The sequence below is a fragment of the Alligator sinensis genome, unplaced genomic scaffold (assembly GCF_000455745.1).
Source record: "Alligator sinensis unplaced genomic scaffold, ASM45574v1 scaffold233_2, whole genome shotgun sequence".
NCBI lineage: Eukaryota > Metazoa > Chordata > Crocodylia > Alligatoridae > Alligator > Alligator sinensis.
The window spans coordinates 2,248,006-2,273,763 of record NW_005841941.1 but is presented as its reverse complement, the minus strand read 5'-3'; the positions used below and the strand labels follow the sequence as shown (position 1 = coordinate 2,273,763).

The window sequence follows — 25,758 nt, the reverse complement described above, 5'->3', positions numbered from 1 at the left end:
CACACTCATGCAAAAGCCATTCCTGATCCAGTACCTATTGAAGTTTGTGGGAGTCTCTCTTGATTTCAATGGGTACAGGGTTGGTTTGATTATATTTTTAAGGATCCTCTGCTAGTTTAAGGAGAGTGGGATGAATTACCGTCCCCTGTTTGGAGAAGGTCTATAATATAAAGAGGTACATATCAAGGTGGTCTGTGCTTAGCCAGAAATGAGACTGCTCCAGTCCACCAAAGGAAAGAACTTCATAGCCAGAGACTTTTTATTGGCAACATATTGTTTCTGAAATATTCTAGGTTTTCCTCCTGGCTCTTATAGTCCTACCTCCCCAGTCAATCCAACCATTGCAGATACTGTCCCCAGGAGATGTGGGCTTGATATAGGCCTGCTAAGCAGGTGGTGTTTCATTTCTTTTTTTGCATCCCCTACACTCCTGTCATCCCATCACCCTATGCAGGTCTGGCCTTGCAAACTTGAGGAAGAGGAGGGGAAGCAAAAAATTTTCAGACTGCCACCCGCCTCCCATCCTCCAACAGAAACAGAGCCCACTTGCTACATCAGAATCAGGGCATTGATGCCACGTTCAAAGAAATAAACATTAAGAGACAATTCTCCATACAGGCTGGTGGTAGGCAGGATCTGATTCCTACTGATGTGATCCCATATGTGCAAAACATTACTGAAAGAAAGAACATGCTATTCTGCAGCCCAGTAAAAGCCATCTCCATATTCAATAGTGATCCCTTTCTGTGTGACAACACTACTTGTGTTTGCTGTTTTTTGAGTGCTATTCAAGTTGTATGCCCACAGTTCCTTGCAGCCTCTGATTCAGGGAGGGTACCCAAATCTAAATCCTTTCCTTGGGGGAACCTGGAAACATAGTAATTAGAGACCATCTGCTATTTTTAATTCTATGTGCTATTTTAACTCCACTGCACTGGCAGGTGATTTTATCCTTGCAAATAGGGTTGGGAGCTACAGGATGTTATCTCGTCTCCACTGAAGTTTTGCCACTGACTTCAACGGGGCCAAGGTTTCGCTCACATTATTCAAAGGAATACTTACGACAGGGCCCGCTGTCTGGCAATGATGCAGTCTGGACGGCCCCCTTTATACACCAGCCTTGCATTTGCCTGGACCCAGACCCAGCCTGCTTTCTTAGTCAGTAGCCTAAAGACAGTTATTCCACTTTCTCCAGTCTTCATCACTACAACAAACAGAAGGAAGTGTAAGCTTAGCAAAAATGTTATAGTCAACAAATGTCCCTCACCCTGCCCCCCTGGCTATTGCATCTCACAGATAAGGGGATTTCTCTGCAGATATCTACAGAATACTTTCACATTCAGACTCATGAATTATGGGAGGCAGTGGGATAGTGGTTAAGGCATAATGCTATGCCACAAGAGCTGTGAGTCTGAGCCCTGGTTCTGCCTCATGCAAAAGGCAGTCCCTAGCAGACCCAGCTGCCAATGGGCTAGGAAGTCAAGAGTCGCTGGATGTGATGCCAGCCACATCACTCCTGGTGTGGTATTGCCTATAGAAACTTGAGTGCCTTAAATCTTGCTAGTCCAAGAGGCCAAAGTCTCAAGAGGATCCTTGATCTTCCTCATTAAGTAGGCTAGAAATCCATGTGCTAGCCTTAGTAGGATAAAGGCGACCCTTTCTCATCTTGGGCTTGCTGCAGTGAATCAACATTGGACTATAAAGTTTAAAATCTTAAACCACCCTAAAATTAAGAGGGATCAAGATGAGACCATCATGGCAAGAATATGATCCCTTTCTGCCTACTGCAGGGTTCTTACTTGTACCTTTCAGGCAGCTGGTTTCAGTCACTGTCAGAGACAGGACACGGGGCCAGATGGACCTTGAATTTGACTCAGGTTTGTGATTATTCCATGCCTGTGAATTCTCTCCAATATTAAGTAAACATTGGAAGGGTTAGGGTTATAGAAAGCCTAAGAAAGCCTTGAAGCTTTCTAGGGAGCTGTGACAAAAATCGAACAAGCATTATAAACAATCAATTTCTGATTTGGGTCATATTCCTTATGGACATCGGTCTACAGAAGCACTGCACAGCTTAACTCAACGGATATCTCTGGACTAGAAAAGCATGGAAGTCTGTGGGTCAGAAGTAAGGATTGGTCTTCATGTGGTTATAAATTTATGGAAAAGAATTAAACTAATTATATCAGTGTAAATCCCTACGTGCAAGATAAGAGTGTCCTTTTCTAGTTGTATGTATCTCCAAAAGCACTCATGCCAGAATAAAATTGTCCATATGTGGTATAATGATAGTGACATAATTTTGATGCTAAATCTCCCCATTTAGACAAGCCCCAAGTAAAACAAAACAGTACAATGATATTAACCAAGTAGGAATTTAGATGTTCAATTGCAACACCAAACTTACTTCTCACATGGTTTTCTGCGCAGTACATCATGTCTGCTGCATGGACAAACTGGTACCCAGAGCCTCTCATACAGAGTTCGGTTTCTGTGTACCCTAGCACCACCTTTCCTCTGTCAAAACCCCGCCCCCCCAAAAAAACAGAGTTAATAGAAACTTTAGAGTTGAGGATAGATGCAAGGGAACAACATTGCACTAGCCCACCAACTGGAGCTCAATCCAACCTAGTCACTTATCTGATAATATGGACTAATGCTGGTAGCATTAACCACAACTAATGCCAAAAATGAGTGGGATTTTCCTTTTCAAGAAAAATTCCAAGATTTTGAAAATGGTTCTGTTTTGTGGTAGACTGAAGGAAATCTCGAGATCTTACAAGGAAGGTCTGCTGTGGCTGGCACAAGCTTTTGTAAGCTCAGCCTCAGTCTATCAGATGTCCAAAACATGTCTCTAGACCTTCAGAACTGCATCCAAATCAAAATGTTCCTGTGGAAGGCTCTGATTTTAACAAACCAGCATTTTCTGACAAAACAAAATGTTCTGCTGAAACATTTCCAATGTTTCTAATTATCACCATGTTCCTATTAATGAACAGCCTGAGTAGGATTGTGCTTAGTACTTTCTACCTAAATCTCTCCATTTACAGGTACCTTTGGATGATCTCAGAGCTAAAAGTTTGTACTCCATTTACAGGTACCTTTGGATGATCTCAGTGCTAAAAGTTTTTCCCAGCCAGTCTAGCACATGGAAGGGCAAGGTACAATAGCCCAGTAATTGTGAATTGCATGTTTGGCCTGTAAATACCTGTAGCTCAAGGTGGTAACCCAGCAACCCTTAAATTTCAGCAAAAGGCAGGCTTCCACTGAAAACTCCAGTGTAAATTTATAGCAAAAATGATTTTTTGAAACAAAAGCATGACTGTCATGCAGCGTTCCCTCTAAGCTATGCAGTGTGCACAGCCGTGCAGGCATGCTCGTGCTGCGTTGCCAGGCACGCCTGCGCAGCTGTGCACACCGCAGAGCTTAGAGGGAATGCTGCTGTTATGATGATGGTATCCCTTTAAATGTATCCAAGTTTAATCTTGGTTATTTATAATGGTACTAACAAAAGTTTAGATAACCAAAGTTTTTCTTTCTCTGCTTTGTCCTCTACTTGGCCAGAGTCATAATCTGCTGTTTCCTCTCGTTCTGCTACAGCCATAACAGCAGCTTTTACGTTCTACATCTGCTATAGTAAGTCATTTACTATGTACTCCCAGCAAACTTTGAAGCCACTGGATCCAACCTGCAGAGTTCGAGGGCACTGTTAATGTTCCAACAAGGAAGGGGTTCAGTGGAGCTTTGCCCATGCCCTGGCTGGGCAGCATGGAGAAGCTGCAGCCAGGTCAGAAGCACCAACCTATCTCAGACCTGAGTCAGGTTTTTCCAGCCTGCCGCTGCAAAACCTTGCTGATGGAAGGGCTACACCAGGGGTGGGCAAAATGCAGCCGGGTGGCTGAATATGTCCTGCCAAGCCATTCTATCCAGCCCACAGGGCCCCTAAAAAATGTAGAAAATTAATATTTATCTGCCCTGGACTGTCTGTCATGCGGCCCTCGATGGCTTGCCAAAACTCAGCCCTCTGCCCAAAATAATTGCCCGCCCCTGGGCTATACCATACCTTGAATCACAGGCAGTGGGGGTAAAGTCCAGCTTGTGTTTAGTCTGGAAGATAAATGTCTTGGTTCGAAGCTCCAGGATTGAGAGAGGCTGGAGAGGAGTTGCAATGGCAAACAGAGCCAGCTGGGGAGGCATGAGGGACCCATCTGCAGCTCTCTTTTGCTGCCCATGAAGGAATTTCAAGCGACCCTGAAAATTCAGAGCCTTTTGGGAAGAAAACAAATATGGGGATGAGGAGGACACACAGTGATGATGTGAAAAGTCACTACATGAATCTAGTTATCCAAGTGTCATAATGCCCCCATCAGTGAAACATGTGAACACCTTAACAGATATAAAAGAATCCATCTGCATAGTATTTCCATGAGGACGGAAGAGATGGTCCCTGCTAAACAGATGGCAGGCAGAGCTATTACCCCAATTTTACTTATGGGAGAGGCAGCGCAAGACTGTCCCCACTCTGTTTCCCTGGTGTTCCCACTCTGCTTTCGAGGTATGAATGCAGACTGAGTAAGCACCCCCACACAAGCTTTAATCAAGCCAACCCATATATCAACAGCAGTCAAAGCATAATGATATATGCTTTGCTTTAGTAGATACTGGCAACTTAAGTATCTGTTTTTGACCCCTCCAGGCTGAAGCCTATCCTAGGGCATCCTCACTTTGAATGTTAACCAAACTAACTAAATTAAAGCTAGATCAGATATGGTTACTCACACTGCGTTCATGCCTCCAACTACAGTGTAGTTTAAGTAACATGCTCAACAGCCCACAGAAAGTGTGCAGGAATCAGAGAATTAAGCATGGGTTTCCTGGGCCCCTAGCCTACCATGGAGCCATCCTTTGTCTCCAATCTCTCATCCCAAAAGCAGAACATCAAGAGAACATTCAAAGCAGGGCCATCCCTAGGGGAAGGCGAATCAAGGCCACCGCCTCAGGCCCTGCGCTTTGGAGGACCCTGCAGAGCCGGGCAGAGAGGCTGTGGCCCCGCCTGCAAGGCCCGCCTGGTGCTAGTGACTCCATACTGCCGCTGCCTTCGTGTCCGGCCACTCACCCCTCCAACCCCCCCACAACCACCATTGCCGCCAGCTTCTTCACATCTGGGCCCCGCACAGGCTGATTTGCCCCGGGCCCCGCATCCTGCTAGGATCATCTCTGATTCAGAGTCTGGCAGAGTTCTGCTGATTTCCAATGGAGCAGCACAAATAAAGAGATATACCTTCCTCTTTCTACTCCCACAAGTTTGTTTCAGCCCACAGCAGAAACCTCCGTCTACTCAGAAGTCTTGCTCTTTGGACCGTGGCTTTCAGAAGGAAAGCATGGAAGGGGAACAAATGTCTTGCAAACATTACCAGGAATCCTGAGGAGTTGTCCAATAAGCAGCGGAACCGACAGATGAAGCTTCTCTCCAAGAAGGAGGAATTTTCAGGAGGCAGGTGCTGGGGATCATATGTGGCAGTGTCGCTGTTTACAGAGGTCTGGCTCAAGGGCATGGCTGTGAAATCATATGGGGAAAAAACAAAACAGTCCCAAAGGACAAGAAAATGTGTTTATACAAATTCAGAACATTCCAGGTCAAGCTGTGTCCTTAATGCAGGGATGGTAGCCATGGGAAAGACTGAAGACACTCAAGGGTCATGCACACATAGACCTCTGGTGTTGAGAGAAGACACCCAAGCACTTGAGAGGTCAACAGAACCTTCCTGATAGCACTGCTGCAAAGCTCTGCCAGGATGCCTACTGCAAGGGCTTCGTTTCAGAGCCTGTCACTTGCTCTCAATGGGCTGATCTGCTGCAAAGCCTCTCAGGCAGTTTCAGTCTACAATAGAATTAAATATCCTTAAAAAGTGTTGTTGAAATATTAATACTAATTAATATTAAGTGACAAGACTGTAAAATCATAAGAAGGGTGCTTTATGCCTAAAAGCTTGTCCATCATCTCTCCCAACTATACAGTTGTTCAATATATGATATAAAAAAAATAATAACAACACCCCCCCCCCGCCATGCTTCTTCTGCCAAAGATAAATCATAAGGATCCAATCTTGCCAAGACTAGAAACAGGCTTTGCCTTATATATGGTCAATCTGACCTACAGGAAAAGGTCCTTCCTGAGTTCCAATTTGGCAGTTATGGTTGACCCTAAGCAGAAGAGCAGCAGACCCTCTAGCCTGGATCCTTGGGGGTTTCTAGGTACCAGCAGGAACACCAGTGCACTCCCATCAGAACTCCCAGCTTTAGCTGTGGTCAATGCCCAATGCTTCAGAGGAAAGAGAAAAAAGCCCACAGAAGCCAAAAATATGTGACCTGCTATATTCTCCCTTGAACCAACTCCTTCTCCAGCTCACAACTGTAATACTGATTCCCATTATCCACAGCTCAGCCAGTATTTTTTCCATGAGGGACAATATCAAAATCTTGGCTTATAACTAGATAAACTAGGCCCCAGGCCTTGCCCTTACCTAAGAAGTCAGCGATTTTGTTCAAGAAGGGTATTTAATTCATCTGACACAAACTTCCTTGACTAGAACCATGTTGTGTTTTGTCCCATTTTCTATTTTTTTCACATCTTCTATTACTCTTTCCTTCAATATCTAAGACTTTGCATATTATTAAATCCGGCAACTTCAAATTACAGGGTGAAATCTGTCGTAGGAAATTGGCAGTCAATAATAGTTTTGCATTTTTTTCCATTAAAAAAAAAAAAAAAAAAAAGACTGACCAGTCATGATTACACATGATTTCTTATGAGGGTACTGCAAGTATCTTAGCAGGCTTAGCTGGCATCTCAAACAGGAATTTGCTAATAAATCATCAGTGTTGTACTAAACATGTTTGTAAAAGCCACAATAAGGACAAGCTTGGGACAGTGATTCCATCCATCAGGCACATACCACAGAGACTAGAGTGACGCCAAAGAAAAATAACACAGATCTGCTCCTGTTTATTCCTTTTTGTTAAAAAAGAGAACTTCATACAGTAAACAAAAGTACCACATGATTAAATCTTGGAAGTCTGACCTACGCAAGCCTAGAAGACTCAGAATTAGGGATAAGATTGTTCTTCATGCTGTTGAAATGTTTGAGGTAGCTCACACAGGAGCCAAATTAACATTACCAAACTTGGATGTTCCTGCCTGATCTCATCTTCCCTTTGGCTGGAAGGTTTATTCTGAAAGATGTATTCAGATAGCTCAGGTTTTATCCAACTCCCTCAGGCTTTAATGGCTATTCTTAGCTAATTACAGAATAAGACTGCAGGTCTCCTTTAAGGTTCCTTAAGAACAGGCAGGGCTCATGTGTCAGCAGACATTCTGCCAGGTTTTCATACGGTTAGGGACAGGGACAGACAGGTTTCTATTTCAGTGGCTCTGCTCCTTCCTCCATGAAGTGCCAGAGGGGAAATTGTTTATCTGTCCCTGAAGATCATCTGCTGCCACCCCACTTACAGTGTGTACATGACTCCATGAGTGAAGACTGGACGTGTTCTGTGCTCTCACCACTACTATGCTGAGAAAAACTGTGTATCTCGAGGTAGTGCACATCATAACTTTTCTAGCACTTTCTTGGGACACAGAAAGATCCCTAATACCCTGGGGGGCACTGAGTTATACCCGGAGCTCAGGATCATTCCATCAAGCTGACCTTGACTTTTCCAAGAGCTATAGGGGGCAATCTGTGGAGGTCCATGAGCCAAAAGGCTCTAATTCTGGAAAATAAAAAGTGGGTTCCCTTTTAAGAACCAAATGTTGCTCTACTGCATCCTCCATCCAAAGCCTGCTCACTTGGTCTGGCTCTCCATGCCTAATACAACAGGTTTGATTATCCCACAAGGGTTAAATTTTATTCGGGACTGCGTTCTGCTCAAAACAGTCACCGAATGCACTATCACTTCTTAGCTTCTGTGGTCTGCAGCCTAATCTAAGTGCAGGTAAAGGATTTAGGGCAGGGGCTCCTGGTAGGCTGTTCTCAATCAGGCCTCACTCATGCATTTCTGCTAGCACACACCAAGCTCAGAAATGTGGCAGTGAAGGTGCTCCAGAGGGAGCACCTTCTGGAAACAGAGAGCTCAGAGGGGAAGCAGGGGGTACCCCTGAAGAAGCTTCTCTATTTCCTTCCCAGGTTTGGCTCATGCAGGCTGAAGCAGGTGAGTAGGGTGTGTCAAAGAGCAACCCTTTCCCTGGAAGTGGTAGGAATGTGGTGAAGACATGCCCTTTGAGAACAAGAACACTGCTAGAGCAGAAGACTGGCCCATACTGCATTTCAATGCTCCTTGTTTGCTGGAGAATTCCTCAGCATCCCAGGGTTTGGCTTGTATGGAGCTTGTCCTGCAGACTCTGGTTGAGCAGTGGAAGCCACTGTTTGCTACAAATGTCCAACTCGGGATCCTTAAAATTCTGATTTATTATGCTGGTTGAAACACTGTAATGAAGTCAAATCATAAACCTTGGAGCTGGTCCCCTCACACACACACACATGCACACACACAGTAGCAAGCTACAAATGTTGGGAGCCGGGGGGCACCAGAGTTGGGTATACCTATCCTACAAGCGCTGGAGTCTGCCATCAATGGCCAGTCGAGGCTTCTTCCAACATGGTGTTATCCTCCAGAAGGGGGTCACCGGCTGGTCCTTCTGGCTGGACGGGTTGGGTGCTGGTCAAGTTGGAGCTCAAGAGGGCGCCACTGAGGGTCACTTTTCATTGCTTTTTATCTGTCCTTGGCAGACTTTGGTGACTCCCCAGTTTTCAGGTTTGCCCAATCCAGGGTTCGTTGACCCTCGTGGGACTTCCCCCTCGGTGGCTACTGGATGGCATCTGTTACCCCTAGGGGTCGTCCGCGTGTACATGCAGGTTTGGGAGTCCGTTGATGAATTTTGAATAGGGCTCTGGGAGCGGTCGATCTGGAGATATTCAGCCCCAAAAGTTGGTCCCCGGCGTTGATTAACTCAGACTAGGGCTTCTAGCCCTTCAACAGTGAAGTTTAGAGAGTTCTGGGTTGCTACACTGTCTGCTATTGATTTCTTCCCTTGGTTGATCTGCAGTTTCCCTAGGCGTTAATTGCCGCTTGTTACTGAAGCCTGCTACTGTGTTACTCATTCAATCACTGATTCATTCCTCTTTCAGGGGCCCGCCTGATACAGGGAAGCAGGGGTTTGATCCCTGCCCTTGTTAACATTGTTACAGTGTATAACTTACTTCTAAAAACTAAAACACATTTAGTTAAAAGGTGAAGAGTATAAAATATAAGCTACAAGAGTAATGCTATGGCACACAAATAGATAAAAATACCAAAATACAAGGGGAGATACAAAATGCACACATACAAACTTTAAAAAACAATTCCTTATCTTATAGTGAAAGAAAGAGGAAGGAAGAAAAGGTAGAAAAGGAGAAATATATGCAGAGGGGAAAGCAAATGCAGGCAAGAGGAAAAGGGGGCTTCCTGCTACACCACCACTATATAGGTTTCACTGTAAAAATCACTCACCATCTGTGCTTTGGTCTGGTTCATTGGATGCCGGTGGATTTAAGGCCCAATGCAGCTGGCACCGGAACATGGCTCTATCGTCAGTGTGGATCAGCTCATACACGCTTTGGTAGATGAGATCAGACTGAAAAGAAATTAAGAAGAATATGCCATTGGATACTATCTATGCATTGAAATGAAGATGCAGAGAGCAAGGCACCGAAATGCACAACTAATCCATTGCAGCACCACTGCTCTGGGACCTGTCTCCCTTGCTCATCACTGCAAAGTAGGGCACAGTTTGACCTCGTCAGCACTGCCAGACATACTAGGAATAGCAGCAAGACATGTGCCTAGCAATAGAGTTAAATAATCAGCATAATCTTTTCATTCATACTTACTGGGGAACAGAAACTCTGAAAGTGGGGTTATAATCTTATGGTCTGTATTAGAAAACCACCATGTGGGCTCTGTGAAGACATGCCTAGTGAGAGTCCTGCTCCAAATAATTTAGGTTCTATAGCGACACAACAGGCATATGGTGGAGGGGGTAAATAAGTTACAAAGTAATGAGGTAACAAGGTCCTTGGCAGGGCCAGGCACAAAACTCCAAACCAGAGCCCTAGGCTACATTTCCTCTGCTGTACTGGTCCCAGACCTGCAGCACTGAAGGTGGCCAAATTCAAAAGGGAATACAAAAGGCAAAAGGCTTCATCCTGTTACGTGCCTTCCCTGCAACGTGGCTGATGCATGAAGACACATGTCTGTAACCGAGTGATGATCTCGCTAACAGAGAACTCCATAGTGCATTGTGGAGAGCATTGACAGGCACCAAGTACTGAAAACAAATAATGGTGTCATTTCAAAGGAGGAGGCCTTTTGGCTCTGAAGTGTTCCTAGCTGAAAAGAGAAATCAGCCTCCTGGACCCCATACAAAGGACACATGGACCGATTCAGTCCTCCATGTAATATAAAACTACTTTCAAAAGGAGTGTGTCTGAGGAATTCCTTGCATGACTCATGGAAATCAAGCAGACTCATTACATTTAATAACCCTCTCTAGCTCCCCCCACAAATGGCTTAAGCCATGGTGGAGAACCTTCAAGAAGTTTCAGTTTGGGTTGTTTGTAGGGATTTTATTTTTAGTTCAGCTGTAAAGAATTAACAGTGTCAGCTGAAAGCCAACTGCTGGCAATGGAAAACATTTTTCAAAATAAAAATATGCTTTATAGACACTACTATTTTCCTGATGGCACTAGGTTCAACATTTCCTTCATCATTGTTCCCAGGCTGTCTCTTGCGCAAGATGTTTACATAGCAGCCATCAATTACTTTAAAACTGCAAACAGTCCTTAGCCACCAAGTATATTTTTGCACTGATTTCCTAACTGCTACCAGTACCATACTGGGCGCCTGCTCTCAGTGCTGAATTGGAGCCCAGTCATCTAACAGAGTAAGTGTATTTGCTACCCTGCAGCCAAAGGGAAGATGAAAACAAGCATTGTTTCCTTGATTTTAAAAAAGGAACTGCCAAGTTCTTCAAAGAGTAGTCACAATGCTTTTGATTCTTGGTTATTAACAACAACTCATTGGAATCTTTAGAAATAAAATTCCTTTCCTGCCACGTGTGCTGCTTTCATTGGATAGGCTCTAATTTTTGCCTTTTGGGATAAACACTACACAATGACATTTGCTTCCCAGTACCTTGTGGTCTAGATACAGTCACATTCAATAAGGGAGCAGATTTAGACCTGGTGTTAGAGAGAGTACAACAAGTTAACAAGTGCTGTCATCAGATCTGAATACGCACCTAAAGGTGAGATGATATCGCATAAAAAATAGGTGCAGTGCAGAAATCCCTGAGGCCCCTGACAGATGTTATACTTATGACATAATTAACTGGTTAGTCCCCTCTTAATTATTATTATATTCTTAATTATAATATGGCCACATATTAATTATTATGGCCACACATTCATTCAAATACTGGCAAGATAAAACAGGGAATAAGCCATAATAACTATGTGTAATAACTTTGTGGCTGGTCCCTATCATTGCTGTGTGGCATGGCAGGATGTACAATTGTTGGGATCATGTATCAGATCCCATCAGACCTTTAATTTAACATCTGACAGCAGCCTGAGTGTTATTTAGAAGGTGAAATTAGATAACCACAATAGTCTTACCCTAAAATCTTTATGGCCTTAAAATCTATATAGCCATGTAACACTTTCAGATGTGCTAAAGTGTTTACTGGACAAAAATGATTCAGTAGTAATTTAAAAAGTCATTTGGAGCCAGCTCAAAACATTTTAGTTGTCCTGAAGTAAAATGATTTGTGTCAGATTTTAAGAGGTTTTTTCTTTCAAATAAAATGGAAAATTTCAGAGTAAGAAGTTGTTTGAGAGATAAAACTGAAAGAAATTCAGAGCTTCCTTCCTCCCTCAATACAAACAACTTAGCAAACCCAAGACAAATTCATGAAACATTCTTGTCATCAAATCACCACTTTTCATCGAAAAAGGCTTTCAGACAAAAGTTTTGGCCTCACTCCTGTAATAATGTACACGTTTTGTGTGTGCGTACACACACACACACACACAATACATAAAATGCATGTTATTGTAACATGCATCATATACTTACAACAGCCCATTTTGTATCCAAATACATAAAACTCACCTCAGCTGGGTTCCTTGAATATCTTGTGTCTTCTAACTCTTGTATATCAAGAGCTTTTTTGCCTGATGAGGGCTTGTGACATGTTAAATAATGAAATCCAAGATGATCTCACTTTTTCCATGTTTGTATGTGAAACTTAATTTAATGCATCTGGATATTCAGAGCTCAAACTATGATTGTGTGTCAAAGTTGCAATTCAGACATATTCAAGAAACAAATAGAACTGAAAGAAAATGGAAACTTTCTGTATAAATAGATACTAACCATACTAAATGTTAAGAATCAGTGAACGAGCAGAGAGTGAACAGAAATGTGCATCTTGGCAACCATCAATCCTTTAGATCATGGTAGACGCACAATAGATCCATGCGGCCATCGCACCAAGACATTCAGCGCGTACGCCTAGGAAAGAGTATGGAGGAGTGGAGGCTGCCCTAGACCTACCATCCCCACTTTAGATCACTGAGACAAAATCCAAAGGGCAGACTAAGTCCAGCTGTTCAGTGCCTCAATGGTTGTAGCTTCTGCCAGACAGCAACAGATTAGAACTGCTGCTGACTGCCTAATGCCCCAGCAAGGGCACCTTTCTGTCAGGGTGATGTTCCTTAGCCTTTCTCCAACCAAGAAGTACCCACAAAGCAGTTGGGGTTAGAGGTCTGAGGTTCCCTATACTCACCTTACTCTAGAGGTTGCAACATTGTGGTATTTTATAGGAGCTACCCTGCCATGAGTACCCCCATCATGTTGCCACCAGGCCTCCCAGTTGAATGCAGTTTATGGTCCTACCCGGGACCAGATCTAGATACAGATGCTTCAAAACAGCACTTCATAAAATGTACGTCTTGGACAGCTCCCTATGTGAATGTGGTGTCCAACAAACAACAAAAAGAAATGCGACTTCCTTTCATACCTACAGGCAGATACTGGTATCAGACAGCTATTTTTTATGTAAATGTGGATAAATGAAAAAACACTTTGGAAAATAAGAAGGTTGGTGGGGTTGTTAACACCATATACAAAATACTAGTAAGAGTCAAATATTTGAGCTGATTGGTGTGGAGGAGAAAAGAAGAATAAGTGAGAAAATAGAAGAGCTTTTAAGAATATGCCCTATAGGAATATAAACTAAAATGTAAGGCAATATGTCGGATATAGACATTTTGCAGTCTTCAGAAAATAAAAAAAAGACATGATGTTGCACTGAGCTTGCAGCAGAAGATTTATTTCAGAAACAACATCTGAAAACAAAGGCAAGTGTTGGTAATGCTTCTATAACCAGAGTATTACAGGAAATTAAATCGGTTTCACAAAAAAGATTGGTGTAAACTGAATATATTTCTATATTCTCCCCATGCAGCAAAGGAATGTTAAAATTGTACAGTTAAGCACTGACACTCAGACACTGACAATGTTAAGGCTACATTGTGTAACTAACTATACTTCCCATTAGGATATAGCCTTTAATTAGATGTTCATGTTGTATTTTTCAGGGTAAAATCCTAATACCCTGATTTTTAATAACAGTTTTGCCATTAACTTTAATGGAGGCCAGGATCTCACTCTATAAGGAGGAGATAGTAACACAGCATCATCCAGATTTGAAATGTTTATTTCCTTAACAGCACTTTGGGGAATGTCAGAATTACCTATGACATTTACTCAGCTGTAAATACTGCTGGACTGGAAAGACATCAGTACTCTGATTTACTTACTATACTGTTTTCCCATTGCCTTCTACATGTCCACTTGTCCAGAACACATGCAATCCCTTTGTGCGGACAGTGGTACAAGGCAATGCTGACTCTGACACAAGGTGCAAAAAGCAAAGTGCAGATTTCATTATCATGTAGTATGAAAAGTCTGTACTATGATATGTGCACACCAGGGGACAGAGTTACAGCTGTATAGAGAATTCCTGTTTCAATAGCTTCAAATGACCTGGATCCCAATCTTTCTTTCTGTCACAGAGAAACCAAGCTTGGTAGCCTCATGCTTCTCTCACCTAATACAAGCTCAGCACTAATACTGGTAAAGGCTAATGTATCTTAACAAAAGTGGGATTGGATAATGGGTAGCAGAAGAATGCAAATGGCACAAAGCAGTGCTAAGCTCTGTGACAGAACTGCATGGGAACCTTCCACAGAGACGGCATACACCTTATGCCACCCAGTGCCATTGATATCCTATGTTTCATGAGTAATGAAGTAACTCAGACTTTACACACATACAACGTACATACATATATCATTTCCAACATAATATAAAACAATGCTCCTGCCCGCATAAGTTAAAACATATGGTAATAAACTTGATTTATGTCTCCAAAACAAGTGCTGTCTACCAACATCGGCTGCAACAGCCCACACCTGTAGGAAGCAAATTCACCAAATACAGATTGGCAACTGGAATCAAGGACAACAAAAAGTCCATCTTTAGATATGTAGGAAGTCGTAGAAAAAAATAAGGGAAGCACAAGGCCTCTGATGGATGAAATGGGGTGGCAGATAACCGACACTTAGGAGAAAACCAAACTCCTGAATCATAGGATCATAGAAGTAGGGTCGCAAGGGACCTTGTAGATCTTCAAGTCCGACCCCCTGCCTGGGCAGGAGGAAAACTGGGCTCAATTGACCCCAGTCAGGTAGGCATCAAGCCGCTTCTTAAAGACCCCCAGGGTAGGAGCCAGCACCACTTCCCTTGGAAGTTGGTTCCAGATCCTAGCCGCCCTGACTGTGAAGTAGTTCTTATGGATATCTAATCTAAACCTACTCTCCAACAACTTGTGGCCGTTATTCCTTGTTATCTTGGGGAGCGCTAGGGGAAACAAGGTCTCCCCCAACCCCTTCTGATCCCCCCTAGTGAGTTTATAGATGGTCACCAGGTCCCCCCTCAGCCTTCTCTTGTGAAGGCTGAACAGGTTCAGGTCCCGTAGCCTCGCATTGTAGGGTCTGCCCTGCTGTCCCCGGATCATGCGGGTGGCCCTCCTCTGGACCCTCTCAATGTTGTCCACATCCCTCTTGAAGTGGGGTGCCCAGAACTGGACACAGTACTCCAGCTGTGGCCTGACCAATGTCACATAGAAGGGGAGGATCACCTCCTTGGCCCTACTTGAGATGTTTCTGCCTCCGTGCTCTCAAGAAGGGAGTTTCCCATCTTATAAGTGTGCTGCTGGTTACTACTGCCCAAGTGCAGCACCCTGCACTTGTCAGTATTGAAACGCATCCTGTTTTTGAATACTTCTTGAATGAATACTTCATGTTGGCATTCCACCAGTTCAAAGGTGTTAGCCTGCTTGACAGGATACAGGATGATCATGGTGGGAGTGAGCAACCAGTTGGCATAGATCTTGTGGGGGAGCACCTACAAAGGCTAAATATCTACAAGTCAGCAGGACCAGATGTACCTGAGGGTGCTAAAAGAACTGGCCGATGTCATTGTGCAACCAATGACAAAGTTATTTGAAGACTTGTGGTGCTCAGGAGAAGTCCCAGAAGATTGGAAGAAGGCCAACATGGTGCCTATCTTTAAAAAAAGGAGAATGGAGGACCCAGGAAATTACAAGCCAATCCGTTTGACCTCAAGCCTTGGTAAAATACTGGAGAAAATTATCAAAGAAAACATTACAGACAGGCTAGCAGAAGGCAATATTCTGAAGGATAGCCAACATGGCTTCATTACAGGCAGGTCATGCCAGACCAACCTCATTTCCTTCTATGATCAGGCTACTCACCACCTGGATGGGGGAAATGAGGTTAATGTCATTTACTTGGACTTCAGAAAGGCCCTTGACATGGTCTCCCACAAAGTCCTCATGAAAAAAATTGGGAAAATGTGGTCTCGACTAGTTTATAGTCCAGTGGCTAGGAAATTGGCTCTATGGTAGGTCTCAGAGAGTATTGATTGATAGAACTGAGTCATCATGGCGGAGGGTGACCAGTGGCATCCCTCAGGGTTCAGTACTCAGACCAGTGCTTTTCAACATGATCACCAACTATTTGGATTTGGGTAATAAAAGCAAACTAGCAAAGTTTGCTGACAACACCAAACTATGGGAGAGCGTGGTCACGCTCAAAGACAGGCTGGCAATACAGGCTGGCCTGGACAGGCACACGAGATGGGCGGACCTCAATCAGATGTCGTTTAATATGGAGAAATGTAAAGTGCTCTATCTGGGGAGAAATAATCCACAACACAATTACAGGCTTGGCAGTGGTATGCTTGCTAGCACCGCATCTGAACGAGACCTGGGTGTTAAGACAGACAACAAAATAAACATGAGCCACCAATGTGATGCCATAGCTGGCAGAGTTAATAAAACACTAGCATGCATCTACCAAGGCGTCTCATGCAAAGCTAAGGATGTCATCCTCCCTCTCTACTCAGCCTTGGTGAGACCACAGATGGAGTTCTGCATCCAGTTCTGGGCGCCGCACTTCAGGAACGATGTGGAGAAGCTCGAGAGAGTCCAAAGGAGAGCCACATGCATGATTAAAGGCCTAGAGACCAGGTCATATGTGGAGAGGCTGAAAGACTTGGGACTTTTTAGCCTGGAGAAGAGAAGACTCAAAGGGGACTTGGTGGCAGCCTATAAGTATATCAAGGGCGTACATCACAGCCTGGGGGAGCATCTGTTCATCAAGCCCCACCCCAGGGGAGGACAAGAACTAATGGGCACAAGCTGACTGAGGATCACTTCAAGCTAGACATAAGGAAAAACTTCTTTACAAGTCAGGTGCCAAGGGCTTGGAACAAGTTCACCCTGGCAATCTTCAAAAAGCATCTTGACACCCATCTTGCTGGGGTCATTTGACCCCAGCAGTCTTTTCTGCCCAAGTGCAGGGGGGCTGGACTCTATCATCTGTAAAGTCCCTTCCAGCCCCTAACAACAATGAAACATGATGCATGAATCCAGCTCTGTTTACTTTTGCTTACATTGTACAAAGTGCAATGTTCTTTTAATTACCACAAGAAAATGCAATGATTTTTAAAGCAGACAGTCTTATGATCTTCCAAGTCAAAATAAAGGAGCCTTCAGTAAATCTGCAACATTGGCTGCTCCTGTTTAAACTACACCATCCTTTTTTTAAATCAGAAAAAATAAATTGCTGATGAAATCCCACCTGATGAAATCCCAAGTAGTCCTGCACTGTGGGGGAGATGTAGAAGATGTAACCGTTTGCGGTGACTGAGATGACAAATCCATTGAGAGCCTGAAAAAGAGAACAAACTCAGCAAAGTTTTACTTAAAACTGTTATTCAGTACCCCAGGTATTGATTCAGTGAACATGCACGTGATGGGAGGACAGAATTGTCTGGGTCACAGAGTCTATGACATGGATCAAAAGTCCAGCAATCATGTGTGAAGCTACTACCAATATTCAAAGAATTTGAGTGCGCTGTAGAAACCATCTGGTTGTCAGTTAAGTCACAATTAGCACAAAGATATTTCAGATTAAAGAAAAAATAATACAGACACTTCCTATTTAACTTTGCTTCTATTCTTTCCAGGTGCAGAGCTTGAAGCCCCACATATGTTCTTTATTGGGGGTTCTTAGTAGCACAGCAGCCCCTGAGGCATTTACTGCTTTTAGAACAAGTCTTTTCTTATGCTTCTGCAGAATTTATGTGAAGACTGGTCCACCTAGGACAGTTTGGATGCTCCTGCAGCAGAACAGGTGCCAGCCAAAAATAATATTCAAGGCAAATGGAATTAACTTCAACAAATGCACACTGACATTTCAACATGCAAAGATATCTGAGCTAGATCTTAAAATAGGCAAACAGTGTAGCCAGGTTAACATGATGCTCTACCCAATGCTGCTGTGCCTGGCTTTGCAGAAGGGCCAGTTAGCCCTGATGGAGTGTCATTTTAACAGAGCTATATTGCTTTCCGTACCTGAGCTAGTTCCTCTAACAATAACTATTTCTCTGAGTATTTACTACTCATGCCAGACAACTCATGACCAAGGTCTCAAGGTACTGACTTCGCTTGTTCACTCAATTAATTTCAAACCTACACATGGCTTTCACGATGGCCAGATACTGCCATCATAAATAAATACTTGTGGAAATGTAACTCACCATGTATACAACCACCTCTGTATGTGAACTATAGAAGTCATAAATCTGCTACAACTCTTATCTGGAGAGCCTAGGGATTCATACTTCCAGCTGTAAAGGCACCCAGTACAATCCTTAATAGCAACCATCCTGGGAATTAATATCCTTATAGCTATTTGTGTAGACACCTATTCACTATTGTTTCCGTTGGCTCCGATATCCAAAACAGGATGGGAGCTTCAGGTAACAAGAAGGAGCAGACAGAGCTGGTTACCTCAAAACCCCCAAATAACTTTTATTCCCTAGTCTGTGAACACGTCTACACGTGTGCTTTAATGCGTAGTAGCCTATTCTACAGTGCATTAAAGATGTGTGAAAAACTGTACTATTATGCTAATGAGCAGTAAAATAGGCTACTGCGCATTAAGCATCACTAAAATGTGCGCTTTCACTACTGCACATTACGTCAGCCTAATGTGCATTTATTTAGTACCTCAGGGCACTTTTACATGTGCTCCAGGGCTGATGGGGGCAGCACTTTAGTTAGAGCAGCTCCAACGGCCGCTCTAAGTAAAGCACTGCCACATCTCCTGTCTCAGTGTCCCCACACTTAAATGGTGGCGGGGGCGCTTGAACTAAAACTCATTCCACAAGCTTTAGTTCAAGTGCCCCCACCACCATTTTTAAGCACGGGGACACTGATACATGAGATGCACAAGACTACTGGAGAGTAGCAATTGTCACACTCAAAAAGACTCTAATAATCATACTGGAATTCCAGTTGTCAGAGCAGCCTGCGTGCTCATGTATCAGCGCCCTCATATTGGAGGTACTAAATTTAATGCACATTAGGAAAAGCACATAAAAGCTTGTGTAGACGTGCCCTGCACCTTTGAGTCCCATTGCCTATACACCACAGGACCCCAAACCCCTAGTGGAAGTAGGCGGCATTGCAATCCATAGTAGTAAAATGCTTTCCCTGCCTCCAGGCATCTAACTTCTGTTGTCTGGCTGTCCAGATATCCTTTTCACAGCAAACTTCAAAACTTCATCGCTGTCTCGTCAGGTAACAGAGAGCATGTGGCAGCAGCTAGATAAAGATATCAATTGAAAATGATTTCCATTCAAAAGGACCCAGCAACCACTGACTTTGTTCTCAAACATGGGAACCCTTGATTTAAAATAGTTTTATTTAGGATGTGAAAATTGGAACCTCTGATTTGCAACCTTGTGCAACCCTGCATTCAAATCTTTGGTTTCTGAAGCGACTTTCTCCTTCTTACTATAAAAATACAAATTCTTTGACACAGCTTCAAGGAGGCAATGACATCCTGTTCACATCTGTGTCTCATTACTTGGGACCAAAATTCTTCCACATCTGATTTCATCCTTGTTCCAGGCAAATGCTTCAAAGGGGGGGCCCCAATGTTCTAAAAGTCCCTCAATGCGTCCTAGAATCAGTTTCCCCACTTGAGAACCTGCAATGGCAAATATTCTCTATTCATCCAACAAAAAAGAGATAATCATTAGGGCTGTGCGAAATTTTGACGAATGTTTCATTTCAAAGCTGTTTTGACTCATTTTGAGCTCGAAACAGTGAAATCAAAATGAAACGAAAGTTTTCAAAACAGCTTTGAAATGAAACGAGGGCACTTGAAAGTTTTGAAACATTTCGAGTTTCGAAGCCAGATTGCTTGCAGCTAAACAGAAACTAAGGAGAAGGAGGTGGTAGCGGGGGGGAAGGACTGCTCCGATATTGACATCTAGCTCCCTGTTCAATTCCTCAGCTCTCTGAGCGCTCTTCACAGCTCTCTGATCATTCACAGCCCCTGGGAAGAGCTGGAGGAATTGACCCGGGGGCTGGGGAAATGTTCAGGTCCCTGAACATTCCCCCAGTTCCCGGTTCAATTCCCCAGCTCCCCAATCTTTCCCCCAGCTCTTCCTGGGGGATGCAGTCCCCTGGATGATGTGGGATGACAGCAGGCTGCCATTGCCAGCTGGGGATGGCAGCAGCTCTGAGCTATTTCTCCAGCCAGCAGCAGCAGCAGCCTGCTGAAACCCTGCGCAGATCCAGGGGTCGCGCCCCCCAGGAATCGCTGTGGGAATGATCAGATAGCTGGGAATCAAACCAGAAGCTCCGGCTGATGCATGGAGCTGCCCCAGCTCCAGGACAGTGCTCAACACCCTGCCAAGCCACGCTGCACCTGTGCGATGGTGCAACTGCTGCGTTGGGGCCAGGTGAGGGAGGAGGGCAATCCCCACTGCCCCGCGCTGCGGGGACTCTGCTATGAGCCCTCAGAGGCCCCAATCACCACTGCTGCATCCAGTGAGTGCAGGGCTTTTTTTAAAGCTCCAAACTCACCGGCTGCAGGGCATGTGCATGATAGCATGCTGCTGCTGTTGGCTGGGGCCAGCACCAGCACCCGAGTCTGCTTGGCGCAGCACGTACCGAGCACCGGGAAGAACTCAGTGCCGGTGCTGGCGCCAGCCAACAGCAGCAGCCTGCTGTCATCCCGCATGTAGATCTGGGGCCCCGCACCCCCCAGGAGGGCTGCGGGGCTGTGCCAGACTCCTCCTGGGGGGAGTGGGCCCGCAGATCTGTGTGTGGGATGACAGCATGCTGTTGCTGCTGGCAAGTGACACAAGTTTTGCTTTTTGCAGTTTGAAGTGCAGTTTCCCAGAAATCCCTCCACCTATCTCCTTGAATCTTGGCAGGCTTCATGCCCTCAGAAGTGACTACCATCCCTGCAATTTTCATCCATATCAGGCAAGAAATGACAAAGTTAGAGACATTTTCATGATTCCCTATTATAGCCTATGGGTAAAACATCAAAATGCGTCAAAACAGCAAAACAAGTTTCAACTAACTAAAACGGAACAGTACTTCGAAACAGCAAAACAAACTGTCCCTTCAAAACAGCGAAATGGAAGTCAAAACAAAACTGTGCTGTTTTGCACAGCCCTAATAATCATGGTTATTAACAGAAAGCAAACCTTTACAAATAATCAGTTTTTGTTAACTGTGTTTACACTATCTGTCAACAACTTTTCTAATGATGTATCCTGCAAATGTATGAGGCGCACACATTTGGAAGGAAAAGTCCAACAGATAGATCTTTGCTGGAAAAGCAGAAATCTTGTAATTTACAGGAATGATTAAAAAAATATGGGAGATCCTGGTTACAGAAGAAAATAAAAAATTCACGCATTGAGTATGTAACCAGAAAAACAAACAGAGAATAAACAGATGTGGAGACAGTTGGTAACCACTTAAACTTTTTATTGTTATATGGCACTCACCTGCAAAAAAGACATCTTATTGGATTTCAGGGTAGGAGTAAGAAACAACTGGTGACTATCATACATTACTATTATTTCTTAATGAGCAAAGAGAAACTTGTTTTTCAGCTCAAGAAAATCTCCAGTACTAACGAGTGAAATCCTAGCTCTGGTGAAATCAAAACATTTCCATTGTTAAAAGGACCAGGATTTTATTTGCTATGGCCTAACTGTTTGAGGTAGCTGGTCCTCCATCATCATGGTGTTTCCCTTCCTAAGGGAGACATGGCTGTGTTATTTTATCAATTGTCTCTCAGTGAGGAAGCCATTTGTTTTTGTCATTGTTAATGTTACATTCATGAAACCTACATAGTAATGATTTGTGAAATGAATATACTTTCTAAATTAGCAGCTATTAAAATAATCAAGTCCTTTTCTTCATTGTGGTTAACACCCGTAGGAATTCTTTTCGAATCTAGCTGTCCTAACTCAGAAACAATATAGTTAGCAGCAGTTTCACCTGACTAGAGAAACCAGTGATTCCATTTGTAATTTATTTATTAATATAGGGTATAAACTAAATTAAACTTGGTTAGTTGAAACATATTTCACCCATACAATGTAATCTCCAGCACCAGTACACCAGATGCGTAGGAAAAGTATTGAGGATTCTTTGTTCGTCCAAAGAAAATAATTTCCTTACTTTTATAGAAAGAAAAGAGGAAGAAAAACTCATAATATTCTAAGAGAAACCAGTTTCTGGTAAAATTTTTGATCAATTAATGATTGCTTTGTTCTGGTGCTAAAAAATGCCAACAAGTAAAAACAGAAAAAAACCCTGCTTTGAGTCATGCAAAGGACTGCTTCCCGATAAACAAAGTGTTTTTAGCTTCTCTATGCTATTATATAACCCTTTGCAAAAAGGGTATATAACACTTTGCAAGGAAGCCAAAAAACCAAAAAAAGTCAGAGATATTCAATTAACTTGGTTCAGTGTTGGCTTATGTTACTGGCTGCTTCAAGTACTGCCTTCATTCATCCTGTAACGGTTCCTCTATTTTCTCTCCCCACAGAGTATCAGCTTTCCAATAATCTATATCACAGCAACTTTTTATGGGATCAAGTTTTAATCTTAAATCTTTCAAATATGTGTCTAAAAGTATTTTTACTTTACATTAAGGGGCTAATACTGTAAGGGTTTGATCTCCCATCTTTTGAAGTCCCAATGCAAAGCTCCCATTGACTTCAGTGCTGCAGGACCAGGTCTTAAAGCATCTTTTAAACTAGAGTAGCACTATCAGAACTGGTCAAGACAGCACCCGGGACAGCTTTCAAAGCAGGACACATAGCTGGGTTTCTTACCTCCCAAGTTGCTCTAATTACTGGGTAATGGCTTATTTTGGTGTAGATCTTCTCAGGAGAAGGTACAGCCAGGAATGGGGTGGGGAAGGGATAGGGATTCAGTGATACGGTTTCACCCCTACTTCCTCTGTGTAGCACAGTAAACTTTCCAACCTTCAAACCAGGGCCAGGGGCCTGGGTAGGGAACAGGTCAGGAAGGGCAGGAATCCAGCTGCTGCCACCAACCCTGGTAAGCCCAGGTCCCAGCACCCAACTGGAAGCCCTGAGGACAGCTGGGGAAACCTAGGAGGCAGTGGTACTGGGCAGGGAGCAAGCAACCTACCACTACCACTCCTGGATGACTCTAGCACCCTGTGCAGCCACTCCCTGAAGCTGGAGCCCTTAGGAGCAGATGCAGGCCACATGCAAAATAATAGAGATAATGATATCAACCTCATCTCTCAAGCACTTTGGAATCTATGTAGGAAAAACAAGGGATTATTCATGCTTCCAAACATGAAGCAGATCTCAATGGTTTGGGTCCCATCCTCTTCCCACAGCAACCCAAGAGTATGCATTAAAGGCAGCAGAAAATAGTCTTTTGATGAGAACCATGAATGAGAGAAAAGTTCTGAACTTGAAACCAAAAGCTAATACTAAATATCATTGCAATGCCTGAAATATAGAGCTGCTGGAAAATGGGGCATAGGGTTCTTTCAGCCAAGAATATCCTTTACTTAAGGGCAAAATGATGTCCTAGCAGCACTGTTGCCACCTTGGTGTCTTGTATGCTATCATTCCTCTGTTTCCTTTGACTCTTGGGGGAGGGGGGGGAGAGAGAGCAAGAGAGAGAGAGAGAGAGAGAGAGAGAGAGTGTGTGTGTGTGTGTGTGTGTGTGTGTGTGTTACCATCCCACAGTAGCCAAACCACAGCAAGATTAGATCACAATTTTCAGGTCTGGAATACAAGTTTCCCTTGCTTTATGCAGGTTCTGTATGTGCGAATTCACTCTTTTGCGATGACCCTTTTTATATAAAAAATTCATTATATGAGGGGTAAATTCCTTATGTGATCAATGTGGTGGAAACCCAGTCAGCTGCTTTGTGCAGTGCATTGTGGGAGTGACACACCAAAATAATCTCCTGTGTGGATCTGTGCTCCTCGCTCGTCTGCAACATGTTTCTGTAGTTGCCATCCCCTTTATGATAGTGCCCTGTGCTTGTGTGTACTGTCTGCTGTTGGTGAGTACCAAAATTGTCTTGTAGAAGTAGTAGAAATGATTCTGGGGGTCAGTACAATCAAGGTCTTGGAACGTCCCTATTTGTTACATTGTAAAGTGGGTTCTCTTTATGCAAATTTGGGTTCCCTTTATGCAAATTTGAGTTATGCACCATTTTCCAGGAATGCATGTACAGCATAAAGTGAGGGAAACCTGTATCACAGTGTGGCCTCACCAATCCATCACTTTTTCTTTTTGTTAAAAATAGTCATTGCACACACCTGGCAAGCCTGGCTCCTAAACATTTAATTTCCATAATGCTAACAAACTGGAATACCTTATGTATTGGTCCATGATATAATTAAATTGCTGTTAAAAAAGGTTTACTTGTATAAATTAAATGCCATAAGTTTTAATATACCACTAAGTGAAAAAAGAGATCTTTAAAACTATAACAAAACTTCATTGCAACACAATTTCCAAAATGTGTACATTGTATGCAGAGTTAGAATATCTTAAATCTTTTTCTCCTTAGAAATATTATTCATACCAAAACAAACTTTTATATATAGTTTAATTATTTTCAATATGTTGATGAACATAGCACTGAGAAATGAGAGGCCTCTAAGATAAAAATGACAATAAAATATCCAATGAAGACAACTAATGTGTAACTACTCTATCATGCAAGTAGTACATACATCAGCAATTAAATTTCTACTATAAAAAAGAAGATTCACAAATATAAAACCCATTTTAATGTTAGTCAAGGTTGTTTTCACCAAGAAATTAAATCATACAGAGTTAGAAAATACAAAGTTAAGGATCAAAAAGTTGCAGTCAAGTGTTCACAAGTTAGGGCATTCCAGAATGACTACTGTCCATGCAACCTTAATTCAGTGCCTTTGCATTACGACAGAATCTTTAATTATATGATTTGTTTGGGTTTTTTTTTTAAACACAGGACCCCCTGTGTCAGGTCATGGGATAGATCAGCTCAGTGTAATATTTGAAGCTGTGTTATGTAGTGAAGGAGTCTATAAGCTTCACTGTATAACCCTGATTCAATCCTGATTCGGCCCAGAAATCTATTCACTTCAGCATTTCCCAATTTGAGTGTAATGGGGCTCTGAGACACTTCTGGATACCCGTAATAAATTCCAATGAACAAGAATATGACCTGAGGTGTTGGAAGAATGTAAATTTGATGAAGCTGGGAAAAATCAACCAGTGGTAATGAGTTTATTAATGAACATATAATACTGTACATCCCCTAAAAATAGTATTATGCAGGTCAGAAGGCTTGATCCAAGGCCCTCAGAGGTAAATTGGAAGATTTTCCCCTGATACCAAAGGCCTTTTGATATGGCCCCTTGAGGCAGAACCATCTGGCTTACTAAGACACCAATACAAGATTCTTCTGCAAACAAAAGTGACAAAAGATGACACTTTTTTGTAAAAGAATGAACAAGAGCAGCTGTGGAATTTCTGACACATTAATGCTGAACATGTGCCACAGATGTTTTTGATCATCCATTGCTATTGATGGTATGACTGCTAAGTGAAGTAAAATCATGTGGCTAGTTTAAGGCCACAGAAATGGTTGGTGTAGAAGAAATGGACAATTTCAAAAGGTCTGTAGTTCAGTT

The 25,758-nt window shown here is 43.1% G+C and overlaps 1 protein-coding gene across 3 annotated transcripts in view; it reads right to left on the bottom strand.

Moving 5' to 3' along the window:
• LOC102381221 (aryl hydrocarbon receptor-like) overlaps positions 1–25,758 on the bottom strand; it is a 129,581-nt gene that overhangs the window by 13,899 nt on the left and 89,924 nt on the right. For 2 of the 3 annotated variants that reach the window (XM_025199360.1, XM_006019954.3), the window contains 6 exons: positions 17,331–17,420; positions 9,550–9,673; positions 5,415–5,557; positions 4,064–4,266; positions 2,408–2,517; positions 1,063–1,204 (listed from right to left, as the gene is read on the bottom strand). In XM_025199360.1, the coding sequence (XP_025055145.1) occupies positions 1,063–1,204; positions 2,408–2,517; positions 4,064–4,266; positions 5,415–5,557; positions 9,550–9,673; positions 17,331–17,420 (812 nt within the window). The remainder of the gene's footprint in view (positions 1–1,062; positions 1,205–2,407; positions 2,518–4,063; positions 4,267–5,414; positions 5,558–9,549; positions 9,674–17,330; positions 17,421–25,758) is intronic. The other variant, XM_025199361.1, reaches the window with a different exon arrangement.